Here is a 22,554-nt window from a genome sequence, read left to right on the forward strand (position 1 = left end):
GCGCAAAATTTCAGGTTAATATTCCAATTTTATCAATAAATATTTAATAAAATTACCTATTTTTAACCCAAGTTATTTGACACAATGACTTATTCCAAGAGGTAAGTCAAGTCACTTAAACTACTTAAGTCAAGTCGAATCATTTGAAAACAGTGACTTAAGTTCAAGTCATTTAAGTCATTGCAACACTGTAAACTAAGTGATGCGAATGCATTAATTACTGGAATAAGTTGACTTCAGCTTACAAACGAAACCGTTGTAAATATTTTACATTAAACTGTTGCTTTTAAGCATAAGGTGCATTTACTCCAAGTGGAGACCGGTTTAAAACTTCGAAACGTGAGAATAATATAATTTCAGATAAGTTATTTTTCGATAAATTTCATGTACGACTCTCTTAGAAACATAAAACTAGCAGCAAATTGAGAAACATAACACTAGCCGGAAAATTAATGCATATTTTCGCCAACCTTGACGTTTTAGTTTTTCTGTGTTTGTTTTTACCAAAGCTTGTAGTTATATTAAACGATTACAAAAAGCGTTTTAAAATTATTTGCGCTACATTTAAGCTTTTGTGCATTTATAAAAACTAGGTTTCACATTTAATCAGTTTGTTCAGGATTTGTGTTTCCTAAGAATAAACAATTGACCAATTTTACTTTTTTGTGCTTGAAACCCAATTTGAACAAGTTACTCTATCAGTGATTTAGGTTGAATCTAGTTAAAGAGTCACCAAACCAAGGCCCGTTGGGCAAAATCCATCCCACAGAGTTAGTTTTACCGTCCCGCCAATATCATGTACAGTTGGAATGGTGTCCGATGCAATTCAAAACCAAATTTTGATCAAATTTATAAATGAACGACGTTTACTAAAGCTCACATCAATTTTGGTTACAATCAAACATTTTTCTTACCGAAAGTTAATAAAGTTTGAAAGTAAATGTATATTCGGCCCGAAATCGCCAATCCATAAAGTTTTCCGGCCCATTATAAAAAAGGTGGCCGACAACCTGATCTAGGATAGCATTTAATACATAAAATACACAACAAAAAATGCGCGGCGTAACACGATGCCAGTGAGACGGTTTGAGGGAATGCTGTAATGGCAAAACAAAATCCAGACCAAATGTTGTAGTATGAGCGGATATTTGATATTGAGAGAAAGAAACGGTTTGAGGGAATGCTGTAATGGCAAAACAAAATCCAGACGAAATGTTGTAGTATGAGGGGATATTTGATATTGCGAGAAAGGAGCCTCACCCTACGGACAACGATCGGCTGTTATTGTACGCGACAATGAAATAGCATTTTGGAAAAAGGAACTAAAGTACCTGTCAGTTGGACTTGGTAGAGCAGCTTTATAAGGCCGTTTAGCAGCGGGAGCCTAAAGGAAGCTATTTAGTGTTTGAAATGTAGTTCAAAAACGTTTGTAATGTCAAGAAAATTTGATTCTGGTTATATCGGTGACCTTATGATAAAGCTCAACATGTGAGTAGCGTTGCAACTAGTATATTGTAAACCTTTAATCGCTAACTTTTTGTTAAAGATTAAGCAGCCGAGTTTTTGTAAATGGTCTATTCTAGATAATCCTCTAATTATATTATTTATAAGTTTGAGAACGAAAGCATAAAAATGGAAAGGGACTTTGATTCTGGTCATATTAGCGACCTAATGAAAAAGCTTAACATGTAAGTAACTTTGCAACTAGTACATCGTGAAAAATCTTTAGAAATATGCAAGTTTGGCTTTCTCTTTAGACAAAGGCAAAATGGCGACGAAACTTGTGACATTCGATTGAAATGTGATGGAAAGGATTTTTACGCGCATAAAAGTTTTCTTGCAAATTTATCAGAATACTTCAACAGACTATTCTTCACTGAGGTAAATTTTCCAAAATATTTAACTGATGTTTTACAATTGTTAAGCTGCTTAATTTTCAAATTTAGATGCAAGAAAAGTATCAAGATGTGATTGAAATTACTGCGGTAAACTCCGCTACATTTGAGCAAATATTGAATTTCGCCTACACTGGAAAAATTACAATAAACCGTGAAAATGTGGATGATGTACTGAATGCAGCAAACTATTTTTTACTGAAAGGTTAGTCAATATAAACAAATTAATTAAAACACTTTCTTACAACTTGTCCATAATTGAACCACATTTAATTAAATTAAGTATTATCTGCATTTAATTGGTTAATTATTTTTATTAGCAATAAATGTTCAGCCTATCTAAAAAGCATATATTTGCTTGCATTACATAATAAAATTATGATTACCAATATTATTGCCTTGTTCCTGGAAAGATTTACTCAATTTTTGTTGCACATTTCTTCTGGAAACATTGGACTGCAACAACGCCGTGCAATATTGGAAAACTTGAAAACGATTATGCATTGCGACATTGGAAAAAACAGCCCAACTATTTATCACCGATAACTTTGCCAAGTTAACTGATGTTAAGACTATTAATACAATGGATAGAACAACATTTGAGGAATTTCTACGAGCTAAATCAAAGGATGTAAATATGTTTTTTAAGTTAGTTTTAATAACTAGTAAGATAACAAACTACTCCCCAAATTTTAGAGAGAAGGAGAAAAAAGAGCTTTTCAGATGACAGTAGGCTGGGTCGAACATGATTTGGAAGAGAGAAAGTTATTATTTCCACAACTTTTTGAAATGATCAACTTGAACCTTATAGATTTCGAGTATTTTTGCTTCAACTTGGCTTGCGAGGTAATTTGATACGAATTATGTAAAGTATGTGGCCAACAACAAAAATCGATTTAATTTAAAAATTGAGAGTTCAGTAGAAGACTTAAATTTTTACAGAGTCTGGTTCAGTCGTTTCAGGAATGTCTACTTCGATTGGCAAACCACATGAAGCATTTACACGGACCTCGTAAGTAGCTTAGGTTACTTTAATATCCCCATAGCTTGCGGCTGAATTAGTTAATAATTTTTCTAATATTCTAATTCAATAATATCAAGATGAATTTTATATAGTTAATGTTAATAATATCTGACAAATAAAACCTTTCAAATAGGTCCAGAATGGAGCATTTTGATCATGAATGAAAATTCAACCATCCTAAAAATGTTGGACGTAAAAGCAAAAGTTGAAAAAGAAATGGCGGTAAGTTAAATTTTGCAGTTTTATTTGACTTTTCCTGTCTATGTGTTATTGTTTTGTAGATACTAAATGAGCCACGAAGACAAGCCGGCCTTGCAATGTACAAGAACTACTTATATATGATCGGTGGTTCTAGCGATGAGGAAAACAGAACTAACTCAGTGCTCAGACTGGATGTAAGATCACCAAATAAGGGTTGGGAGAAACAACCTTCTAATATAGATAAACAGCGAAATGATGGAGTGGCTGTTCTTAACGGTAAATAATGATCATCGCTTATAATCTTCTCAGATTAAAACAAAGAATCAAAGTAAAATAAATGACCCAATTATGACAATAGAGTAGGGTATTTACTTCGAAACATGTACAGTAGATATATAAGAGAATGAGCACTTTCTATATGTTTAATCAGGGGTGGTCGACCTGCGGTCCGCAGAACGCAAATAGCATATGGGCCCTCTGTAAAGCTTTAGTTTATTCTTACGATCACAGCCGTTTAAATAACTTATGTTTATCGCTCATTCATTTTGTCAAGCTTATATCTTTAGTTTTACCGAGAATTTTGGCACTAATTCTTTTTGATATGTTGTCCCAGACTATAAAATTCCATTAGTTCATTGCAACTCCCATGGCTTTAAAATTAATATTTGTTTAACGAACATGGATGGAAATTTTTCTAAACTATAGAGTATAAGATTAACCTCATTGATTGACTGATAAACGCCTAGAGAATAAACTTTATTTTGTCAATAGTTTTGCTGAATCGGTCGATAAGAAATGCATTTGTAAAAGGTCGCACCAACCTGTGTTAAATAAACAAACCTTAACATTACAAATTCGATTAATTTCTAGCATTTTGGATTCCGGTGCGAAGCCATTATTTACTTAACGGGAGCGATACACGAAAAACGCACAGCACAAAAAAATGCCACACTCTGTGTAAAGTTTTTCAATGGCAAGTTTTATAAATCAACCATAAGCTTAGCACAGAATTATCTTAAAAAAATTGTTTTTAACTTATCAGAAAAAGCTATTCAATGTTTTATTCAGAGAATCGAAAATAAAAACAAGTGGATTGACCAACTTTTTCTCTGTAGATGCAGAGTTGTTTGTGTTCGGTGGTTATTCACAGGACGATGAAAGTTGGACCTGGGTGACACCCTTTAAACTCAAACCTAACGAAGAGGGAAGTGAATGGATAAGAATGAAAAATTGTACAAAGGGCTCCGTTGACCTTGTCGCCTGCAAAGGTAAACAATGCTGTTGGTGTTTTGTGGCTTGACATTTTTCGAACAAGTGATGACCGACGTTTATGAAAACTAGCAAATCTAGATTCCTTCTTTTTCCCGATTTTAATATTTTTGCCTGACTAAACCCAATTTCAATCACTTCCATACACGATTTAGCAAAATGTTGTTCTCGTATATGGATTTAATTTTTTCTCAATGCTGGATCCAGGGTTGAACCACTTAGATTTTAACATTAAATGCGAAGGGATGAAAACTTAGTGCTAAATCTCCTGAACATTTTTGTTTGTGCTGGATTTGTAATATGCATTCTTGATGATATATCCACGTCAAAATAACCATTTTGCTTGTTTGTACCTTTAAACAACCTTAACATGTAGAACGCCAGATTAACAAGGTTTACCAATTGCCTGATTTTGTTCTAACTGTGAAATAGAGGCGATAATATTTGAGTCTATTAAGCTTTGTTCTTATTATATTCAACACATTTTTAGACATGTTATACGCTCTGCATTATAACAAGCTAACATGTCAAAAGTACGATCCCGCTACTGAAACATCAACATTGATGCATCAATTACCAAAGGGTTGTATTAAGCTTGTGGCAATGGAGGATCAGTTGTACGTGGTTTGTAAGGGTGAGTTTGTGTTTTCTACATGTATTACTCTCGAAGACAAAGCTCGGTATGTACATCACTACGATTAAGCCATACCCCGTTTACAGGGCAGGATTAAGGGTACTCTGTTTACTTGAGAAGGGCCTAATTTACCAGAGAAGGGCATAATTACCATAACTTCCATCAGCCTAGAGCCCCTAGAAACACTAACTCAGTATTTCTTAATGGCCAGTCCGCGTCAACTATCCTGCCGGTCCGCCAAATATATTACATTTTTTTATCTCAATGGCAAAACGCGAGATGGTAAAAGCTTGACTTTATCTGTTTATACGTCACAATGCTGCCAGTGTTCTGCCCAACTGTTTAAAATTAGGCCACAACTCGTTTCAGTCTTGAACTTTAAGACCAGTTGTATGTAAAAACTTCAAACCACGTATAACACGTATGATATCAAAAAGACAGCAGCAAATTGCTCATTAAATTAAAGTTTTAAATATTTGCTTTAAAGTTGCACACTTTTGTCGTAATTACATTTTGGGTTGATTTTGACTTTTGAAGATTCACCGGGCCGCAAAACTTGTTTTGAAATTTTACCGGACCGTACAAGCTCAAAAGGTTGAGAACCACTGCTCTAACTAACCTGGCAACTAATATACAAATACGATTGTCATTCTAACTAGGCTAGCAAAGACATAACATAAGTCAATCAAGATCAAGTATGCTTTCTGGAAAACAAAGAATGACAACAATTATAATTCAATTATGATGCAACAATGTGACACGTCGCCAAACCTAGTTCGCAGAAATTGCTTAATAATGGTGACAATAGACGCCAGTCACGCAGCAACTCTATTGAGTTCCAACTATTGAACAAAAAACTAACTGAGGGCCGAATTTGCCAGGGCCTAATGCTATAGGCTTATTAGCCTAATGATTAATCCGGCCCTGCTCGTTTAGATTTCCTAAGTTTCTTAAACAAGTCGTACAACATAAAACTGTAAATAAAATATCTTACTATTTTACTACGCAACAAGCAGAAACACAAATGTTTGTAATCACAATCTTATTTAATTAAAACTCTATTTTTTTCCGCTTACGTATCTTGGTGAAAATTTAAGTTGTTTGTTTTGCAATATTTAATTATTTAACTTTGTAGAGGTCACCAAGTTGACCTTGAAGAAGTACGAACCAGAGAGCGGTGATTCGAGTGACGTCACTGAAAAAGATGACGTAGAAGAATTTCGTGACGCTTGCATAGCTCATGGGGAGTTCGTGGTATCATATGAAAGGTGAAAAACTTCGTGATTATAGAGTTAAACAATGTGTTGCATGTTTGTTTATTAAGTGGTTTACCTCTACTGTTTTTTTGCTACTTCGGTCAATACTAATTCATAAACTACAAATTTAAAAAGAGTAATTGCTAAACTGTGCAACGTTCACTTACTATAGGGTCGGAACCTACTGTCATGGAGTTCGACCATTGTGCTAATTTCAAACCCTGTGTTCTGTTTTTGCACTCTAAGCCTTCAAAAGAGCTGTATTCAGTCTTACTGCTCTCTTTGAAAATATAACCGAGTATAAACTGCGGTCAATTAATACATTTGTAACACCAAGATGATAACATAATTTGCATACAAATGTCCCAAACTTAAACATTGTAACGCTAATAATATCGTTTGCCATTAATGCCAAAATTTAACCGTTTATTCTAATGTCGAAAATACTCAAAAAAAACGTATACTTTACTAGTTGGGATTACAGAAGCATTGTAATGATTATTCATCTTGTGTTCGCTTATATTTTTGACGCTTCTTTACCTAATATTTTCATCTTTTCACGCAGTCTTCAGATGGTGAAGGTGTATTCATACAACTTTGAGAAGAAGGAATGGAGGTTTATTGCTGAGAGTAGCGACCTTTCAAACTACTGGAATCTAATTCCGCTTCTTTCTAATCCGTTCGACTATTAAGTAATCTATACATAGACGGCCTTGTATCTATAAACCATTTGTATATATAGATCACTTGAAGATATTTTGCTTTTGCATTTTGTATTTTTTATAATGTATATAGCGTTATTGTATCTTTGTTGTAAACAGGGCGGCTGCGGGATCGATGCAAATAACCCGTGTCCAACTCCGACCAAAAAATTAACCCGAGTCCCGAGTCCGGCTCCGACTATTTCCTGTATTTAACTACTTTACGGAACCAAAATAAGGTGGATATTTAGCAATCCACTCATAAGGTTGTCACCTATCTCATCCACCTTAAATATAAGAATGGAAAAGTTTAATGTGCTGTTCCACCTTTAAAATTTACAGTTTGCGGCCTTATTAGTTTCGAAATTCTGCACTGCGCATGCGCACTTAGGGACTCGGGTAGTCTTAAGTAGTCTTACTCGATTCCCGAGTTGGACTCGAGTGAAACAAACCGACTCTGCCGACTCCCGAGTCTGACTTCGACTCCGCATCCGTTTGTAAATAGCCACACTGTATTGCATACAAAAGTCGATAAGCTTTATAAATGCAAAACTAACAAACGCGTTCACAATTTTGTTCTTAACTTTTTCAAAAACCTAGTTCTATAGGATCGATTCGAAGTCTAGAATATTTAAAACCAACAAGATATTTTTATTTAAAAGAAAATGAATGTTAAGGTCATAGTATTCAATTGTTATATACTCTACTTTAAACTAAATATTGTTTTCAAGAAGCAACTGTGTTGTGTAATCTAGCGCTATCGTTCGTTTTTTCGAATGCTTTTCTTTCTAGTTTTTCTCACCCTATATTGGAATATTCATTTGTTTGCTTTCTCGACATGTTTTTTTGTTATATGCATTTACCAATTATAGATCAGTAAGCGCTTGTCAAACATTTTGTCTTATTCGCAAATCCTAGTGATATGTTTATATAAAAGTGGAATGCTATCACATAAATGCTTTACAAATGTTAAAACAATTATATTAACTAGGTAATAACATCTAATGAAACCAGCACCAAGCAAAATTTTAATAGGAAAACTATGTATATTGCGTTTAGAACTTATTTAAAACTTACATCAAAATAAACGTTGATAGAATCATCCGTAAATACCATGGACACACTAATGCGTTACACACTAACATTTTATGCCAGTCGCTATAAACATGCAATATATGCGCGTTACAAGTGTCTAGAATGGCTTGAAATGCAGTCGAGTGAAGATGTTTCGGAGAAAGTGCTTTTATCCCTAAACGAAACCAGCTGATGTTGTTGACTATTTTACTTACAATTTGCAGGCTATTAATCGTTGAAAAACAGTGACAAAATATGGGTAAATCCTTTGTTTTGTCATAGATGAACGATTGAACAAGTTGATTGATTATTGTTGAGTATGTTATTTGCATCAACATTGGCGCCATAACGCTGTGATATAAGAAATACTAGGAATGCAGAATCCAGGTGTGTTGCTAGAGGTCAAGCCGACTCCAGCCATAAGATCGAAATAAGAACAACATTAACATCGGAATAAAACATAGTTCGGAATAAGATCAAAATAGGGTCGATACCTAGTAGTCGTAATACTGTCTAAATCAGAATTGGTCCTAAATCCATCGGAAAAAATCCTAAATGGCCAGAACAAGGCCTATACCACATTTTGCCTAATCTCAAGCCCATCCCTAAGTACATGACCAACTCTCCTAATAATTTTAACCCCAACCAAATTTTTAACCCCTACCATTAACCCCACTAACCCTAAACTGTAGCAAACAATCCGGTGCCGAACTAGGGAATCCAAACGTCTACAACCAAATGGCCGATTCCAGACCGTCAGCCCTCGATCGTCCCATACCTCTACCTACCGTTTGCCTAAATGGCGTTATTTTGGCCATTTAGGCCTTATTTCGATGAATTTAGGTCTTATTCCAACAGATTTAGGTCTTAGTCAGACGATTTAGGTCTTATTCTGCCGTGGATATTACTATGCATTTGGCTTTATTATGGTATTATATGGAATTATAGATTATTCGGCTTTAGATTTTGTTGTCTTGTAGGATAACGCGGTCCACAACTACATGATAGCACTAAGCTATTTAAATATAACTTGCCGCCCACTAAAAATGACTCTGCGGCCCACAATTGCCGACCACTGAAGTACATGAAGAATTAAATTTATAACACCAAAGTAGTTTAATTGCACCGTTTCATTGTCAATATGACCACTATTATTTTCACAGTGGCCCAAGGCCAGCTATAATATGCTGTCTGTTTCTCTCAAAACCTGCAGAATTTGTAACACAAAATGACTTCATCGAAATAATCCAAACAACATCAAAAAATAAATACATAAAAAAGTCAAACTTTTAACCTACGTGTCGAAACAGCTTCCCAGAGGACAAGTGTTTACAGGGTTAGAGCCTTGAGTTATAGGTCCTATTGTGTGTTCCCTGATCAAACATACAGCAACGCAAGTAGAGCGATGCAGCAATAACTCTAACATACAACACTGTATTACTGATTCAGTCGCATTTTCCACGTTATTATAGGTCCGATCAAATAATTAGGCAGATGTTGTTTAAGGGCGTTGAAAGCGTTCACCTGAAATGATAAACCTGTCAAGTAGTTTATCAGCTTGGGATTCAAGACCAACATCGGGTACTAACTACAAATATTTATCCAACCAATATATCAATCTATGTGGTCAATAGTTCATGCTTTGCTATTATGGAATTTGCACTAAGAGCAAAGAATCCGTATAACGTCCGTACAAAATATGCGTCACCTTTGATTAAAGAAAGTACAGAAAAAGACATATTAAGTGCATGGTGATTGATCGGCTTTGCTTTACATGACGATGCTTTGGATACAAATAGTAAAGAGAAGTGATGCACGGAAATGTGGAGGTGCGATTTCGTGACGTCACGCTCTGACAACGCTATGGAGTTTTTAAAAGAGGAACTAAATTAGCTGCCAGTTTGGCTGCTATTAAGCCGGTAAAAAGAACATACAGCAGCAGTAAGTGCGTATTAGTTTAAAATTATTGAAATAGTAGTTTTGAAAACTAAAGCACAATGGAAAGGGATTTTGATTCTGGTCATGTAAGCGACCTAATGAAAAAGCTCAACATGTAAGTAGCCCTACAACCAATACATTGTGATAGTTTGTATAAAATAAGCAAGTTTTCTATGTGCAAATTTGGCTGTCTCTACAGACTAAGGCAAAATGGCGACGAAACTTGTGACATTCGATTGAAATGTGATGGAAAGGATTTTTACGCGCACAAAAGTATTCTTGCCAATTTGTCAGAATACTTTAACAGGCTTTTATTCTCTAAGGTGAATTCCTAAATATATTTTCCAGGGGTTTGAGAGATTTCAACTTATTGTTTTTCCTTTAGGTGCAATAGCGACCTTTCAAACTACTGGAATCTAATTCCGCTTCACTCTAATCCGTTTGACTATTAAGAACACCCCATATCTATAAATCATTTGTACATATACAAAAAGCAAAAATAAAACTGTGAAAATTACAAACAAACTAATATGAAACTATTTAAGCTAATTCATCTACAAAATTATACTAAACTATATTTGAAACAGATGATTGTTTATTTTTAGGCCTTGGTTAACCATAAAGTTGTGCCTCGCCATGTCTTCTGTATTGCTTTGATTAAGTGATGTTCCGCTTTGATACGTTTGTAAACAATCATGAAACTGTAGATAAAAAAATTTCAACGGTTTTTTGTCAAATATAATAACGTACAACCAGTTGTATGAAGGTTTTTTGTTTGGGGGTGATCATGAAATGTGAAGGTGAGTGTCATCTAATCGTGACGTAAATGAAGTAACCTTGTTACTTTCAATGCGAAACCTATATTATAAAAATTTTATCGATTCACCTTTAAATCGTTTAACTAAACTTTCATTTTTAAGGCAGCATAGACACAAAAGACGCCTTGGGGCTAAATCAATTATTCAAAATAGGCTTAGACATACTTGGAAGCAAAAAAGATAGCCCGAAAAAGTTTTGCATTTACGGGAGGGGGGAGGGTATGACCAAGACCGTGAGTTCTAACCTTACCACAGACTAGTTTTACAAACAGGATGCATCAGGCAACGGTGCTATGGTTGTTTCTCAATTTGATCCTATCTGAGTCTGTGCAGCTCAGTTGGATAGGTGACGGTCCCGGTATGACCTAGGTCGTAAGTTCGAATCCCATCACAGGCTAGATTTGCTTGTTTGTAAAGCCAAACAGTCCAACTAATGCTTTGAAATCTATATTTCATTGCAACAACACTTGTTTGTGACTTTTAAGTCCAAATATTCCCTCCCTTTTGTATTTTTTTAGCAAACCATAACGTTCTGCAGCTGAACAGGTTTTCGTAAAATTTACATAAAACTCCGCAACTTAACATCGTGCTTCATCCCCCTTTAACAAAACGTGACGAGAGCTGAACCTGCGCAAACCAAACGAAAACGTTCTCGCTGGAACGAAGGCAATTAACCTTCATCGGTTCTGATCGGGACTTTCTAGGCAAGCGTGGGAAATATAATTTAAACCTCAATCTCGACCTCAATCTCGAGGATCAGAAGTAGGATCAGACTGACAAACAGCTCAAAAGTAAGGTATATGGTGGGAATATAAAGCTGTTTACTCGAGCAGTGTCTACATTCAACATCATATTTTAATTTTTTTAACATTGGAATGGAAATATATGAGTCTCTAGGAATATACGTATATAGGGGATTTCAATACTGCCTAGCTTTTTTTTACCACATTTTATATTAATAAACACATAGATATTTGATTGCTTAGCTATAATTTTATTTAAAAGAACTGTTCAAATAGAAGTTTTTAGCTTTTGTTTTAAATACCTTCGAATATTGCTGTTAGGTCTTTTATAGTTGTCACGTCAATGCAAAAACTCAGCTGTTATCCCAAAGCCTATATTTAAAGAAAACAAGCAGGAATAATATAATAATTCGAATCAAGGATATGCATTTTGACAAATGACAATTAATCTACAAGGGTGTTACAACAATAATACTATACGTAACAGTCGGTGTACAAGTTTAAAACAAAACATAAACCTCTAAAGGGTAAAAAAATAATCTTGGATCTGTTTTAAGTATTTTCTGGTGTTAACTGCCACTTAAAAGTTTTTTCGTTTTATTATTTTGGCACTAATTTCGCACAAAGCACAGAAATGCTAATTTACATAATGATAATCTACATACACATAATATCTTTAAAAACTAATCAAACTGAATGTCAAACAAATTTGAGCTCTGAAAGTGACTTGTCCTTTTAAACCGGTTCGGAAAACACCTGTAATTTATTGCAATCAGACACGAAGCAATTTCGGGAAAGCCACACGTAATGTTAAACGCAAGCCTCGTTCAACACAAACCGAAAAATAACGGCAACGATTTCTTGTCGGCGGAACATCTCGCCTTAAGCATCGCACGGGGAAAGATCGGCGTCGCAATCCACCTACGTCACAATGGCACGCACGCGCTGCGCTAAACTTTGCGGGCCTCGGGCGCGTGAAAACGCAATGTTCGAGTTTTGAGCTTATAAAAGCGACCGACGCTAAGTTGTTAATGTGCGTGTTTAACCGGGCTTCGCATGCAAGAGTTTTGTTTAAAGTATAACACTAAGTTTGAAGATGATTGGAATTGTCACGAAGATAGTTTTTGGGTTGATGTTGTTGACCACTGCTGCTTACGGGCGCCCTAAACATGGTATGTTGCACTTTAAGTTGATGTAAAGCTGTTATTTAAACTTGTTTTAAAAAAACGTACATTGTTGTTTTTTTTACGATTTTATGAGTATATTTTTTTAATGTAAATTTTACTTAAAACGGTTATTGTACTGTTATTGAATAATATCCCAACAGTTATTGAATAATATCCCAACAGTACACAATTTTACCACTTAAGATTTTTTCGATTAATTATGTTTAGAAGTGACGTTTTTTAATAAATACATTCAAGTTAGGCAAGTCAGCTTGACTTTGATGTTACGTTTGCAAAAATTAGCTAAACTTTAAAATGTTAAAAAGTCTTACAGAAAATACCCTTACTGCAAACCAATAAAATTTTTGGCCAAAATTAAATATTCTCAAATCCATATGTAGTTTAAAAAAATAGCTCCACAGAGTGTATCGCAGTAGCATCGTTTTAAAGTTAAAACAAAAGAAAAGTTGATGATTTTTTTTGATATCAGTGTTGCATGTTTTATATAGTTTTTTATAAAAAACACAACACAAAATGTATATTGGTAATTTGATAATCATGCTTATTTAGTTTTGTTTAGTTTAATTTCAAATTAAAAATATACATTGATATTCAGATGATATTCAGAGTCTTACCTATTTATAGTTTTCAATTTTATTAAAAAATTATAAAAAATACTGATTTCAGAGTATTACTTATTCCGTTTTTTTTTCAGGTAAAAAAATCACAAAAGGTAAAAAATTACAAAATTCTTTTCAAAAATAAATTGAAAAAAACACAATATTTTTGTATTTTCAGATTGTATTTTGGGAAACACTGAGCCGGCACCGAAGCCTCCTACACCAGAATGTAAGAATGGTGTTTGGACGAATTGGTACGATACCGACGATCCTTCGAACGGCTGGACATTCCAGGATAACTGCGACATTGAGAAGTTCAGTGTAATCCGGGACCTTCACCCCGAGATATGCGCCAACCCTTCAGCAGTTGATGTTCAGGTTGTGAATGGACCCCCGCACCAACTGGCTTGGAACATTGACATCTCTGTGAGCGAAGTCAAGTGCTGTCATGGCAGCAACATGATATCATCGACCGCTTGCCTTGTGTGCCATGACTATGAGGTCCGCTACTGTTGCCCTGCAAGTAAGTAAAACACTCTTTTGTTTGCCAGTAAGTTACTATTGCCCTGCAAGTAAGTAAAACACTCTGTTGTCTGCCAGTAAGCTACTATTGCCCTGCAAGTAAGTAAAAAACACTGTTTTCTGCCAGTAAGCTACTAGTGCCCTGCAAGTAAGTAAAATCAATATAAAATAGTATCTTATTTGGTCAATTGTATTTAGACCAGTGCTTCCCAACCAGTGAAAGCTATTCCAGGTGGGTCGCGAATCATTTCTAAATGTTACAGTTTTCTATCTGATTTATATTTTTGCATTATCATTACGTAACATACGTAACTACCTCATGTTTCGCATTAATAGCAAATTACCAGTTTTGTTATTATGTGAAATTTCACCATCAAAACTGTAATCGTTAGACAACGTTTGTGGCTTTAAGTTAATGTTTAATTTGATGTTTGGGAAAATATAACGTTATTTTAATTTATAAGCTTAATTATGCTAGACCAATGGTTCTCTACCTTGTTCTTTCGTGGCCCATTTACGTTTATTTTTTTGAAAGAAAAAGCTTTAAAATAGGTTTAGAACAAAACACAGCAGAACATATTTTAAACAGATTATTTATTCAACCGTGCATTAATTAGTGAAATACTTGCAGCTGAACAATAAATTTGCATTCCTTTATAATTCCTCCCCAAGCCATTATTCCTGCAAAATTCAATATAATGACACAAATAAAACTAAATCTAGCTTTTTTAAATTGGTCCGTGGCCAACCTCAAATGTTCTTACGGCCCAGCAGTCAGCCATGGCCCACTGGTTGAGAAGGGCTGTGCTAGAACTTTCTACGTGGTATTGCCGAAAAGCATGGGCTACATCAAATCAATTCGGATATTTCAGTTAAGAGTAGTATTAGTATTAAATCCCATGTTGAAAGCAAATAAAGAGTTGTTCGAGACCTTCACAAAATGTTACCTATGATACTTCTGCATGGGATTTGATATTTATTCTACGTCCAACTACATCTTCTAGCCATTATCTTAAGATTTATGCGAAACATTCAAATTGCTACCCACATTATGTATGGGCTGTTATATTTTTTCTACGTCCAACTACAACTTCTAGCCATTATCTTCAGATTTACTCGAAACGTTCAAAATGCTAGATACTTCTGTATGGGATTTGATATTCATTCTACTTCCAACTACAACCTCCAGCCATTATCTAAAGATTTATTAAAAACCTTCACAAAATGACACCTACTTCTGTATTTGCTTTGATATTTATTCTACGTCCAACTACAACTTCCCGCAATTATCTTAAGATTTATGCGAAACATTCAAATTGCTACCCACATTATGTATGGGCTGTTATATTTATTCTACGTCCAACTACAACCTCTAGGCATTATATTAGGATTTATTCAAAACGTTCAAAATGCTAGATACTTCTGTATGGGATTTGATATTCATTCTACGTCTAACTACAACCTCCAGCCATTATCTTAAGATTTATTCGAAACATTTTAAATGCTACCTATACTCTGTATGGGCTAAATATTCCTACTCACCCTTGTTTCTTCGTTACAGCCGTCGGTAAATGTGAGGTTGGAACTCAATACTCTTCCGTTAACTGGGGTCCGTGGTGGAACGTTGACACCCCAAACACTAATGGAGACGACCTGGAAGTGGTTACTAACAATATGCTTGGAGGAAAAATACCAGTTTGCGCTAATCGAATCGCCATCGAGGCGCGTGTGGTATTAACCAACTTGCCTTATGCGTCCGGGGGTGATATTCTTACTTTCGTGAGCGCTGCTAATGGTTTAAAGTGTCCCTTGGGGGGAACAGAGTGCAAGGATTACAAGGTCCGCTTCTGCTGCGCCAAGAAAAGGACAACTGTGGGTGTGAGCCAGCACATGTTTCAACACGAGAGGCAATAATATTTCAAGGAACCTGAAAGAACTGATAACGGAACACGACGCCTTGCTATGTAGTTAAAATTATATCCTGCTAAAATGAACGCTTGTTAGAATCATATCTTGCTAAAATGAACGCTTATAGAATGATATCCTGCTAAAATTGTGCGCTTATTAGAATCATATCTTGCTAAATTGAACGCTTATTAAAATTATACCGTGTTAAAATATAAAGTTAAAATTTCTGCATTTGTTTTTGTTGTCTGCAGCAAAAAATATAATATTTGTTATATTTCTCGACATGTAAGAGTAATTTTACTCAATATGATTTTGGCGATGCCGCTTGTATTTTAACAACATTCATCATATAATATTCACTTTAAAATACTATCACAATATGTTTGACTTTAAAATGCTTTAAAAGTGTCTCAATATTGATGTTACAAAAATAAAACATTTGCAGAACAAAGTGTAGTGTGTAATACTTTTATTCTTGTCCAGTGTTTAATGGACTTTGTTTATTATAAATTTTAGTGCATTATTTTCTGATGCGAAATATCTGGTAAATTTTCAATTTTTTTTAATTTTTTTTTTCATTAAACAGGACAAAACTATAAAGCCTATTTTATTTTAAGGGGTTAAACCGTTGCAGGTATTAAATATATACACTTTCCAAAATGTTAACAAGTTTATATAAAAAAGGTTTAAAAGAGCAACACTGTTATCTTGGCATAATTTCAGTTATTGCAAATATTGGAAACCTGTTAGCCCGAAGTTATGTCTATCTGTCACACTCAAAAAGTTGATCCCAAGAAACATATTGGCTGCTAAAAAAATACCGTGAGCCTGCGTCTATATCCATTGTAAACTTTTGTATCTATACAAAGCACTTACAATTTTAGATATTTTATTTTCTAAAAGCCATCAAAACATTAAACGGACATTTGAACTTTATAAAAGTTTTGCAAATACAACGAAATTAATGCATTTTCAAATACAATTGGCGATAAAATAAATGAAAAACCTTTTCGGGCTGGAAAGCAGCTTTAGCGATTATTGTTATTCGTTTTTGCCTTAATTTAACTTTTCAGCAAATATAATTCAACACTTATGCATTTTAAAAATAACTTTTTGTCGGATATATTAGGGCACTTTAAACTAATATTTTTTTAAGTCGCCCAGTGAAAGACCAAATTAAAAATTTCTTGCCTGGTTTTCTATTTTTCTTTGTAATTTCTACTTTCTTTAGAATTCATCGGGTTTTTCTTTAGCAACATAAAAGCCCGTTTTTTTTTCCTATTCAAATCCCAGCAGTTCAATATTAAAATTCCCATTTTAGGTTGCGGATTCAATGAAATTATAAAAATATACAAAACCTTTTTTTTTCAATTTCAGTCATGTTGCAATATTATAAACCTATTAGAAAAAAATTATGTCAAATCGTCACACCGAAGAATTCCGTTTCCAAAGAAAATGATTTGCCGCTAAAAAAACACACTAAAAGCTTTCATCTATAAAAGGCTTAGCCTAGTTTTTTTTTGTTTTTTCTTTATTCTACTAACCTTTGTTTTTTTTTGTTTTTTTTGTTTTTTTATTCTGTCCTATTCAAATCACAGTATTCAAGATTACGGAATCAAAACGCAAATATTGCGAAGTACCAATCTTTTCATCAAACTAAGATCCAAGAAGCAAAAAATTTCACTCGAACTTTAAAAAGTCCATACATCTTTATAAACGTATGAAATTTATCTTTATTCGTTGTTTGAGAAGGTAAAAATAAATGAAGAATTATTCGAAACGTTTAAAATGCTACGTACTTCTGTATAGGCTTTAATATTCAACGTCATACTACAACCTCCAATTATTATGCTCTGAACCTTTACAGTTTCACAAAACTACAAGTAGAACTTGCACACAGTGCTCATGTCCACGTTTCCCCCGCACAGAACCAAACCAACGTGCTTAATATCGTCTTTTGCGACCTTAGCGAAAGCCTCGCTCATAACAACAGCAACAGCAACCCCAGCCACCGGCTCAATCAACAGCTTAGCTCTCTCCCAAATCAGCTTCGTAGCTTCTATGATCTCCTCTTCTCCCACCACGAAAGCGTCCTCCACAAACTCCTCCAGGATGGGCCACGTCTTCTCCGATATGGTGCATCCCACTCCTTCAGCCACCGTGTCCAGATCCCGGTCCACATCAGTCCTCCGCCCATTCCTCTTCGACACGAAGAAGCTGTTCGCTTTCTCCGGCTCCGCTGAGAAGATCCGGATGTTGGGATTGAGTTGCTTAGCAGCGATCGCGATCCCACCCATGAGGCTCCCGGTTCCCACCGGGATCACAAGAGCATCTAAGTGAGGATGATCTTTAAGCATCTCCAGGCCGACAGTTCCGTTCCCGGATATGATTCCAGGGCAGAAAGAAGCAAGGACTCGAACCGCTTCTCGCTCCCTGTGGATCTCATCCACCATCTTGTCTTGCTCGTCATGCTCGATTCCACCATCCACAATCTCGGCTCCAAAGCTTCTCATCGCATCCAGCTTGCTCTTACTTGCTGCAGGTGGAACCACGACAACGCTATTGACTCCGCGAAGCTGACAGACCTTGGCCAAAGCCTGGCCTTGATTTCCACAGCTGCTAGTAACTGCACATTTAAGTCCATCTTCTTTAATGAGCTCCAATGCGTTTGTGATTCCTCTGTATTTGAAGCTTCCAGTGCTCTGCAGATTTTCCGCTTTCATGTAGACCTTGAATCCCGAGCGCTGGTTGAGAGTCGAACACTGAACCGTCGGAGTTCGGACGACAAAAGGCTTGATGCGCCGCCCTGCCGCCACTACGTCATCAAAGTCGATGCAAAAACGCTTCTTGACCTTAAGTGACCCCGCCTTGAACTCAGAATCGAAACTGAAATATAATGATTTGCATTTTTTAAACTTTTGTTGCTGTCGCTGATTCTTTTTTAAGGAAAACATCAATGTATATTATTGACAATTCAAGTATCTTTTATCGAAAATCCCTAATTTTAAAACATGTTTTAAAATAATATTTTCCTATTTTTTACCATTTATCGTTTTATTTTCATTTCGTACCGACATATTGGATTTTTGTGCTTTTAAAACAGGAGTATTTCTGGTAATATGAGGTCCGATCCCGTACAATGTGACATTACCACAATTACTTTTCCTTGCAAGTCTTGCAGTGCTATTAGTTGTTTGTTTCTATCGCCACAAAATGACTGTTTTTAGATTTGAGTTAAAATGAAGATAAAAACATAAAATACGTTTCTATTTGATATAAAAAAAGCTTGTTTAATTATTTAAGTGTTTGTATTTGCTAGCAATTTGCAACGAATGTCGAACTGCAAAAAAATTTGTGGAAGGGATCATTTGTCAGCATTTAAGCAATGTTGCCAATAAGTTGCTTAGACAAAACGACTTGAAGTTATTTAAACACACATAGTTTTTTTTGTAACGAAATCAGGTTGCAATTAAGGGTTTATTTGTACCTTTAATGTTAAGAGTTTTGTATTTTATAATTATGTCTCAAATGTCATAGTATTAAAAGTTATTAACAACATAGGGGTTAAATCTAAATGATTATAATAAGCTCTGTATGAGCTTATATTGAGTTCCATAGAAACTGTATGAACGTTAAATATAAAGTCTCATACCTTCCATTCTGCATCTTAAAACTCATGTCCGCTTCCAAAAATACGTTATTTCTTCAAATGATGGCAATACGAGAACAGTGTATCAAAGGAACACAGTGCAAGAAATTTCAAAATAGCCCCAACACTTTAGTAGTGCGCGAACTTCGCCGATGCCCTAAGCCTTTCAACACCAGAAGAATGCCTAAAAAAACGAAGTATGTGTGCTATTTAACCATTTTCACCGTCGTACGAAAACTATCAATAACTTCGTACACCCCGCAAGTGCACCAAGGCGTACAACGTGGCGCCGTGAAGCCGGCAACCCTAAAACCTGCTGTAAAAAAAACTAGGGCGCACTACAAAAATCAAGCCCAACTGCTATAGGTTTAAATTGCCAATCTTTTTGTGTAGAGGATACGTGACGTAGGGATCCATGTATCCACTTTTAAAAAACTCTTTTGTCCCAAGATGGAGTTTTAAGTTACTGGCTGCAATAAGAATAATAAAACACCAAGGCGTGAAAGCCACGTGGCGCAATGGAACCGGCAACCTTAAAAGTTGCTGTTTTACGAACTGGGCTACAAAATCGAGTTTATAAATGCGTCAGGTTTTGATTGTCAATCTTCCTTTGTAGAGAGCCTTTGGCAAATGCCTTCACATAGGGCAAACAAGTTGTGGGCCGTTTACTGAACAGCTGTATGGCTCCATAAAAATCGTTGCATAAGTTTGCGAGCGCAAAACCTGGCTATAATGCTTTTACATTCGTTTAACTTCTACACGTGGTTATTACGATACAACAGCCAGATTCTCCCAAAATAAATTGTTCAATGTAATTTTGTGACATAAATAGACAAACAGTATTCGCGAAAAGCGCGATTTTTTTCATTCACGTAGTTAAAGCATGCAAACATTATAGTTTGGCAGGCATTGCCTTGTGCATAACCAGTCAGAAGCGTGTCTTCAAACAAAATACAAACATGGGCCATGATAAAGATAAAAATATTCTGCCCCTCACTGTTGTAACATGCACTGACCAAGTCTATATAGGCCTACCCTTTGCATTCCTTAAATCAGTTTCACATTAGCTTTAGTCATGTGTACAGTACAATCTACCCGATTAAAAAGCACTGTTTTAAAACATGCTTATGCCGAAAAAAAACTATTGTCATGAAAATGTGTTGAATAGTAACGTACGTAAAACGTTTTAGTGCAGAAACAGGATGCTATGTCATGGCAAAGCTAGACAGGCTGCGGTAATTATGCTTCCTGTCACGACAGATGGCTTGCTTCGACGCCAAAGAATGTTACAGCGAGTGACAAGCTTTTTTTGTGAAAGTGACTCTCCCAGAAAAGGCGCTATGAACTCAGGTCTGTTTTTTTAGTGATTAAAAAACTTTTTTTCGCCCAAAACTGCGAACAATACTCAGTGTAAGTTTTTTCCCTTTCGCCATAGTTCCATGTTTTGTTCTTGCACGCGCATAAGCACACTCACTTAATTAGGCGCGGTTCCACGTAAAGAATGTACTTAGCTTCTAGCCTTTGGGCCCATTTAGTTGCTATTTAAACTCTTGTTTATCGGTGCATGGTGCAGTCGGACTACTACGAAACACTTTACACGCCAGACATCAAACTTTGGTATGTTTTTCGCAACCTTTTTTGTTTGTATATGAAGTATTGTGCGCTAAACATTTCCTTTTTCGTCTTACAGAAAACCTGCAGCGTTTCTCTACTGAACTTGCTTTCTACTGTGCGAGAATTGTACGTTCGCTATTGTCCTTGTAGACGCAAGCAATTCATAAAAAGAAGTGCTGAGTATTGCAACGCTTGATTTCTACACTCAGATAATTTCAAAATATACATTGAAGTGAAACAACGCATCAAATTTGACAAATATCAGCACGAGAGTTGGCAGTCAAATATCTACGGCACTCACACGAAAATACACAAATTTTATATTTGGGCCACATATTTTGGCCATCGAGATTTATAAAAACCCTAGCCAGAAATACCTATAGAAACCTGTATAAATTGCAATGAACAGTACAGTCCTAAATTAACCTCAAAAATCAACATAAAGTTTAGGACACAATGGGCGTATTATTGCTGTGTTGTTTTTTTTTCTTGGAATTACAGAGCCAAAAGTGATCCATTATAATAATAGTCTAATCTAAGGTGTCGGCCACCTTTTCCTACTCGTGGTTTAAATCCGAACTCAGAAAGACGGCGGCGGGCCGTAATAAATTTTAACCGACAATTTTGTTAAAATAAGTATTATGTTAACAGCTGTTGATTAGGGGCGGACCTACAGGGTTATTTTACGATTGAAAATAGGTAATTTAACATTAAAGAAACAATGCGGTACCGCGCGAAAAACTCATTAGTTTTGTTCAAAATGATCCATGATTATATTTTCACCAGATCCATAATCACAATGAAAAGGTAAATAAACGTACTTTAGGAAAACACGATAAACGTAAATGTTAATCTAGTGCGTAATTTGAATAAGTTCGTTAAACTCTCGATGCTAAATTGTTTATATTCACAATGAATTCGTGCGGACGCAATAAAATGCATTCAGATTTACAAAACTCCCATTGTAGATAGTTGCAGGGTATACTCGGCGTCTTTAGATTAAAAAGGTTCCCTTTAAGCGTAAACATACCACAATTTAAATCTAGATGCAAGAACAAGGGTACAATTTTTTTATTTTACAGCCTCGGGTTCAGTTTTTTAAAGGAGGTGGCGGGTGAAATGATTTACATTGGCGGGACGTAGGTTGTCCACCCCTGGTCTAAACTCTAAATCATCAACAAAGTGTCTGTTCAAAATAATTTATGATAAATTTTCCTCTTAATATGTTCGATTATTAAAAAAGCAAATAGCTTATTTCCCGTATTAGTGTTCCCTACTAGTGATAGAAGTGTGAGGGCAGTTGACACACCTTCAAAAACTACTGTCAAGCGTTTCGAATATTTTCTTTGTATATAAAAATACATTTTGAAGGGGTTCTTTCGTAAACTATTTTCAACCGAATACCAAATGCTGGAAAAACAAGTTTAACCAAATACCCCCGAAACAGGCGCGGATCCAGAATTTTTTCCGGGTTGTATTAATATTTAGAAGTGACGTCACAAGCGAAATCTTAACGTGACGT

General features: G+C 35.4%; 4 protein-coding genes and 1 pseudogene across 6 annotated transcripts in view; 4 read left to right on the forward strand and 1 right to left on the reverse strand.

The window, feature by feature from the left end:
* The window catches only part of LOC146165583 (zinc finger and BTB domain-containing protein 7A-like), a 70,342-nt gene extending 67,966 nt beyond the window's left edge, over window positions 1-2,376 (forward strand). The window contains exons 1-3 of one of the 2 annotated variants that reach the window (XM_083382463.1): window positions 1,362-1,688; window positions 1,758-1,881; window positions 1,947-2,376. In XM_083382463.1, the coding sequence (XP_083238589.1) occupies window positions 1,633-1,688; window positions 1,758-1,881; window positions 1,947-2,105 (339 nt within the window). In that variant the 5' untranslated portion in view covers window positions 1,362-1,632 and the 3' untranslated portion in view covers window positions 2,106-2,376. Of the gene's footprint in view, window positions 1-1,361; window positions 1,689-1,757; window positions 1,882-1,946 lie in introns of those variants that run through there. The other variant, XM_083382464.1, reaches the window with a different exon arrangement.
* LOC146165586 (uncharacterized) lies at window positions 1,394-7,883 on the forward strand. 2 transcript variants are annotated; one of them, XM_083382461.1, is made up of 7 exons: window positions 1,394-1,488; window positions 3,053-3,141; window positions 3,201-3,396; window positions 4,236-4,388; window positions 4,880-5,023; window positions 6,159-6,291; window positions 6,845-7,883. In XM_083382461.1, exons 2-7 carry the CDS (start codon window positions 3,076-3,078, stop codon window positions 6,969-6,971), a joined length of 819 nt encoding a protein of 272 aa, XP_083238587.1. In that variant the 5' UTR covers window positions 1,394-1,488; window positions 3,053-3,075; the 3' UTR covers window positions 6,972-7,883. The 2 variants fall into 2 exon arrangements, with proteins under 2 accessions (XP_083238587.1, XP_083238588.1); XM_083382462.1 differs by having other exon boundaries at window positions 6,852-6,951.
* Window positions 7,884-9,979: 2,096 nt separating this feature from the next.
* On the forward strand, window positions 9,980-10,659 carry LOC146165587 (zinc finger and BTB domain-containing protein 44-like). Its single transcript, XM_083383043.1, has 3 exons — window positions 9,980-10,107; window positions 10,192-10,315; window positions 10,378-10,659. The coding sequence occupies exons 1-3, from the start codon at window positions 10,052-10,054 to the stop codon at window positions 10,384-10,386; spliced, it is 189 nt and encodes a 62-aa protein (XP_083239169.1). The 5' UTR covers window positions 9,980-10,051; the 3' UTR covers window positions 10,387-10,659.
* Window positions 10,660-12,567: 1,908 nt separating this feature from the next.
* On the forward strand, window positions 12,568-16,232 carry LOC146165588 (uncharacterized). Its single transcript, XM_083382298.1, has 3 exons — window positions 12,568-12,725; window positions 13,518-13,862; window positions 15,423-16,232. The coding sequence occupies exons 1-3, from the start codon at window positions 12,650-12,652 to the stop codon at window positions 15,773-15,775; spliced, it is 774 nt and encodes a 257-aa protein (XP_083238424.1). The 5' UTR covers window positions 12,568-12,649; the 3' UTR covers window positions 15,776-16,232.
* A 1,414-nt stretch (window positions 16,233-17,646) lies between these two features.
* On the reverse strand, window positions 17,647-19,447 carry LOC146165589 (serine racemase pseudogene; annotated as a pseudogene).
* Window positions 19,448-22,554: the final 3,107 nt, after the last annotated feature.

The sequence above is a fragment of the Ascidiella aspersa genome, chromosome 2, assembly GCF_963924565.1.
Source record: "Ascidiella aspersa chromosome 2, kaAscAspe10.2, whole genome shotgun sequence".
Classification (NCBI taxonomy): Eukaryota; Metazoa; Chordata; class Ascidiacea; order Phlebobranchia; family Ascidiidae; genus Ascidiella; species Ascidiella aspersa.

Bases quoted from the DNA above. Each gene is read 5' to 3' on its own strand.
- LOC146165587 (XM_083383043.1), top strand. From the start codon at position 10,052: ATGGAAAGGGATTTTGATTCTGGTCATGTAAGCGACCTAATGAAAAAG. The intron at 10,108-10,191 runs GTAAGTAGCCCT...CTGTCTCTACAG, and splicing joins CTAATGAAAAAGCTCAACAT to ACTAAGGCAAAATGGCGACG.
- LOC146165588 (XM_083382298.1), top strand. From the start codon at position 12,650: ATGATTGGAATTGTCACGAAGATAGTTTTTGGGTTGATGTTGTTGACC. The intron at 12,726-13,517 runs GTATGTTGCACT...TTGTATTTTCAG, and splicing joins TTACGGGCGCCCTAAACATG to ATTGTATTTTGGGAAACACT. The intron at 13,863-15,422 runs GTAAGTAAAACA...TCTTCGTTACAG, and splicing joins CCGCTACTGTTGCCCTGCAA to CCGTCGGTAAATGTGAGGTT.
- LOC146165586 (XM_083382461.1), top strand. From the start codon at position 3,076: ATGAATGAAAATTCAACCATCCTAAAAATGTTGGACGTAAAAGCAAAA. The intron at 3,397-4,235 runs GTAAATAATGAT...TTTTCTCTGTAG, and splicing joins TGGAGTGGCTGTTCTTAACG to ATGCAGAGTTGTTTGTGTTC. The intron at 6,292-6,844 runs GTGAAAAACTTC...CTTTTCACGCAG, and splicing joins TTCGTGGTATCATATGAAAG to TCTTCAGATGGTGAAGGTGT.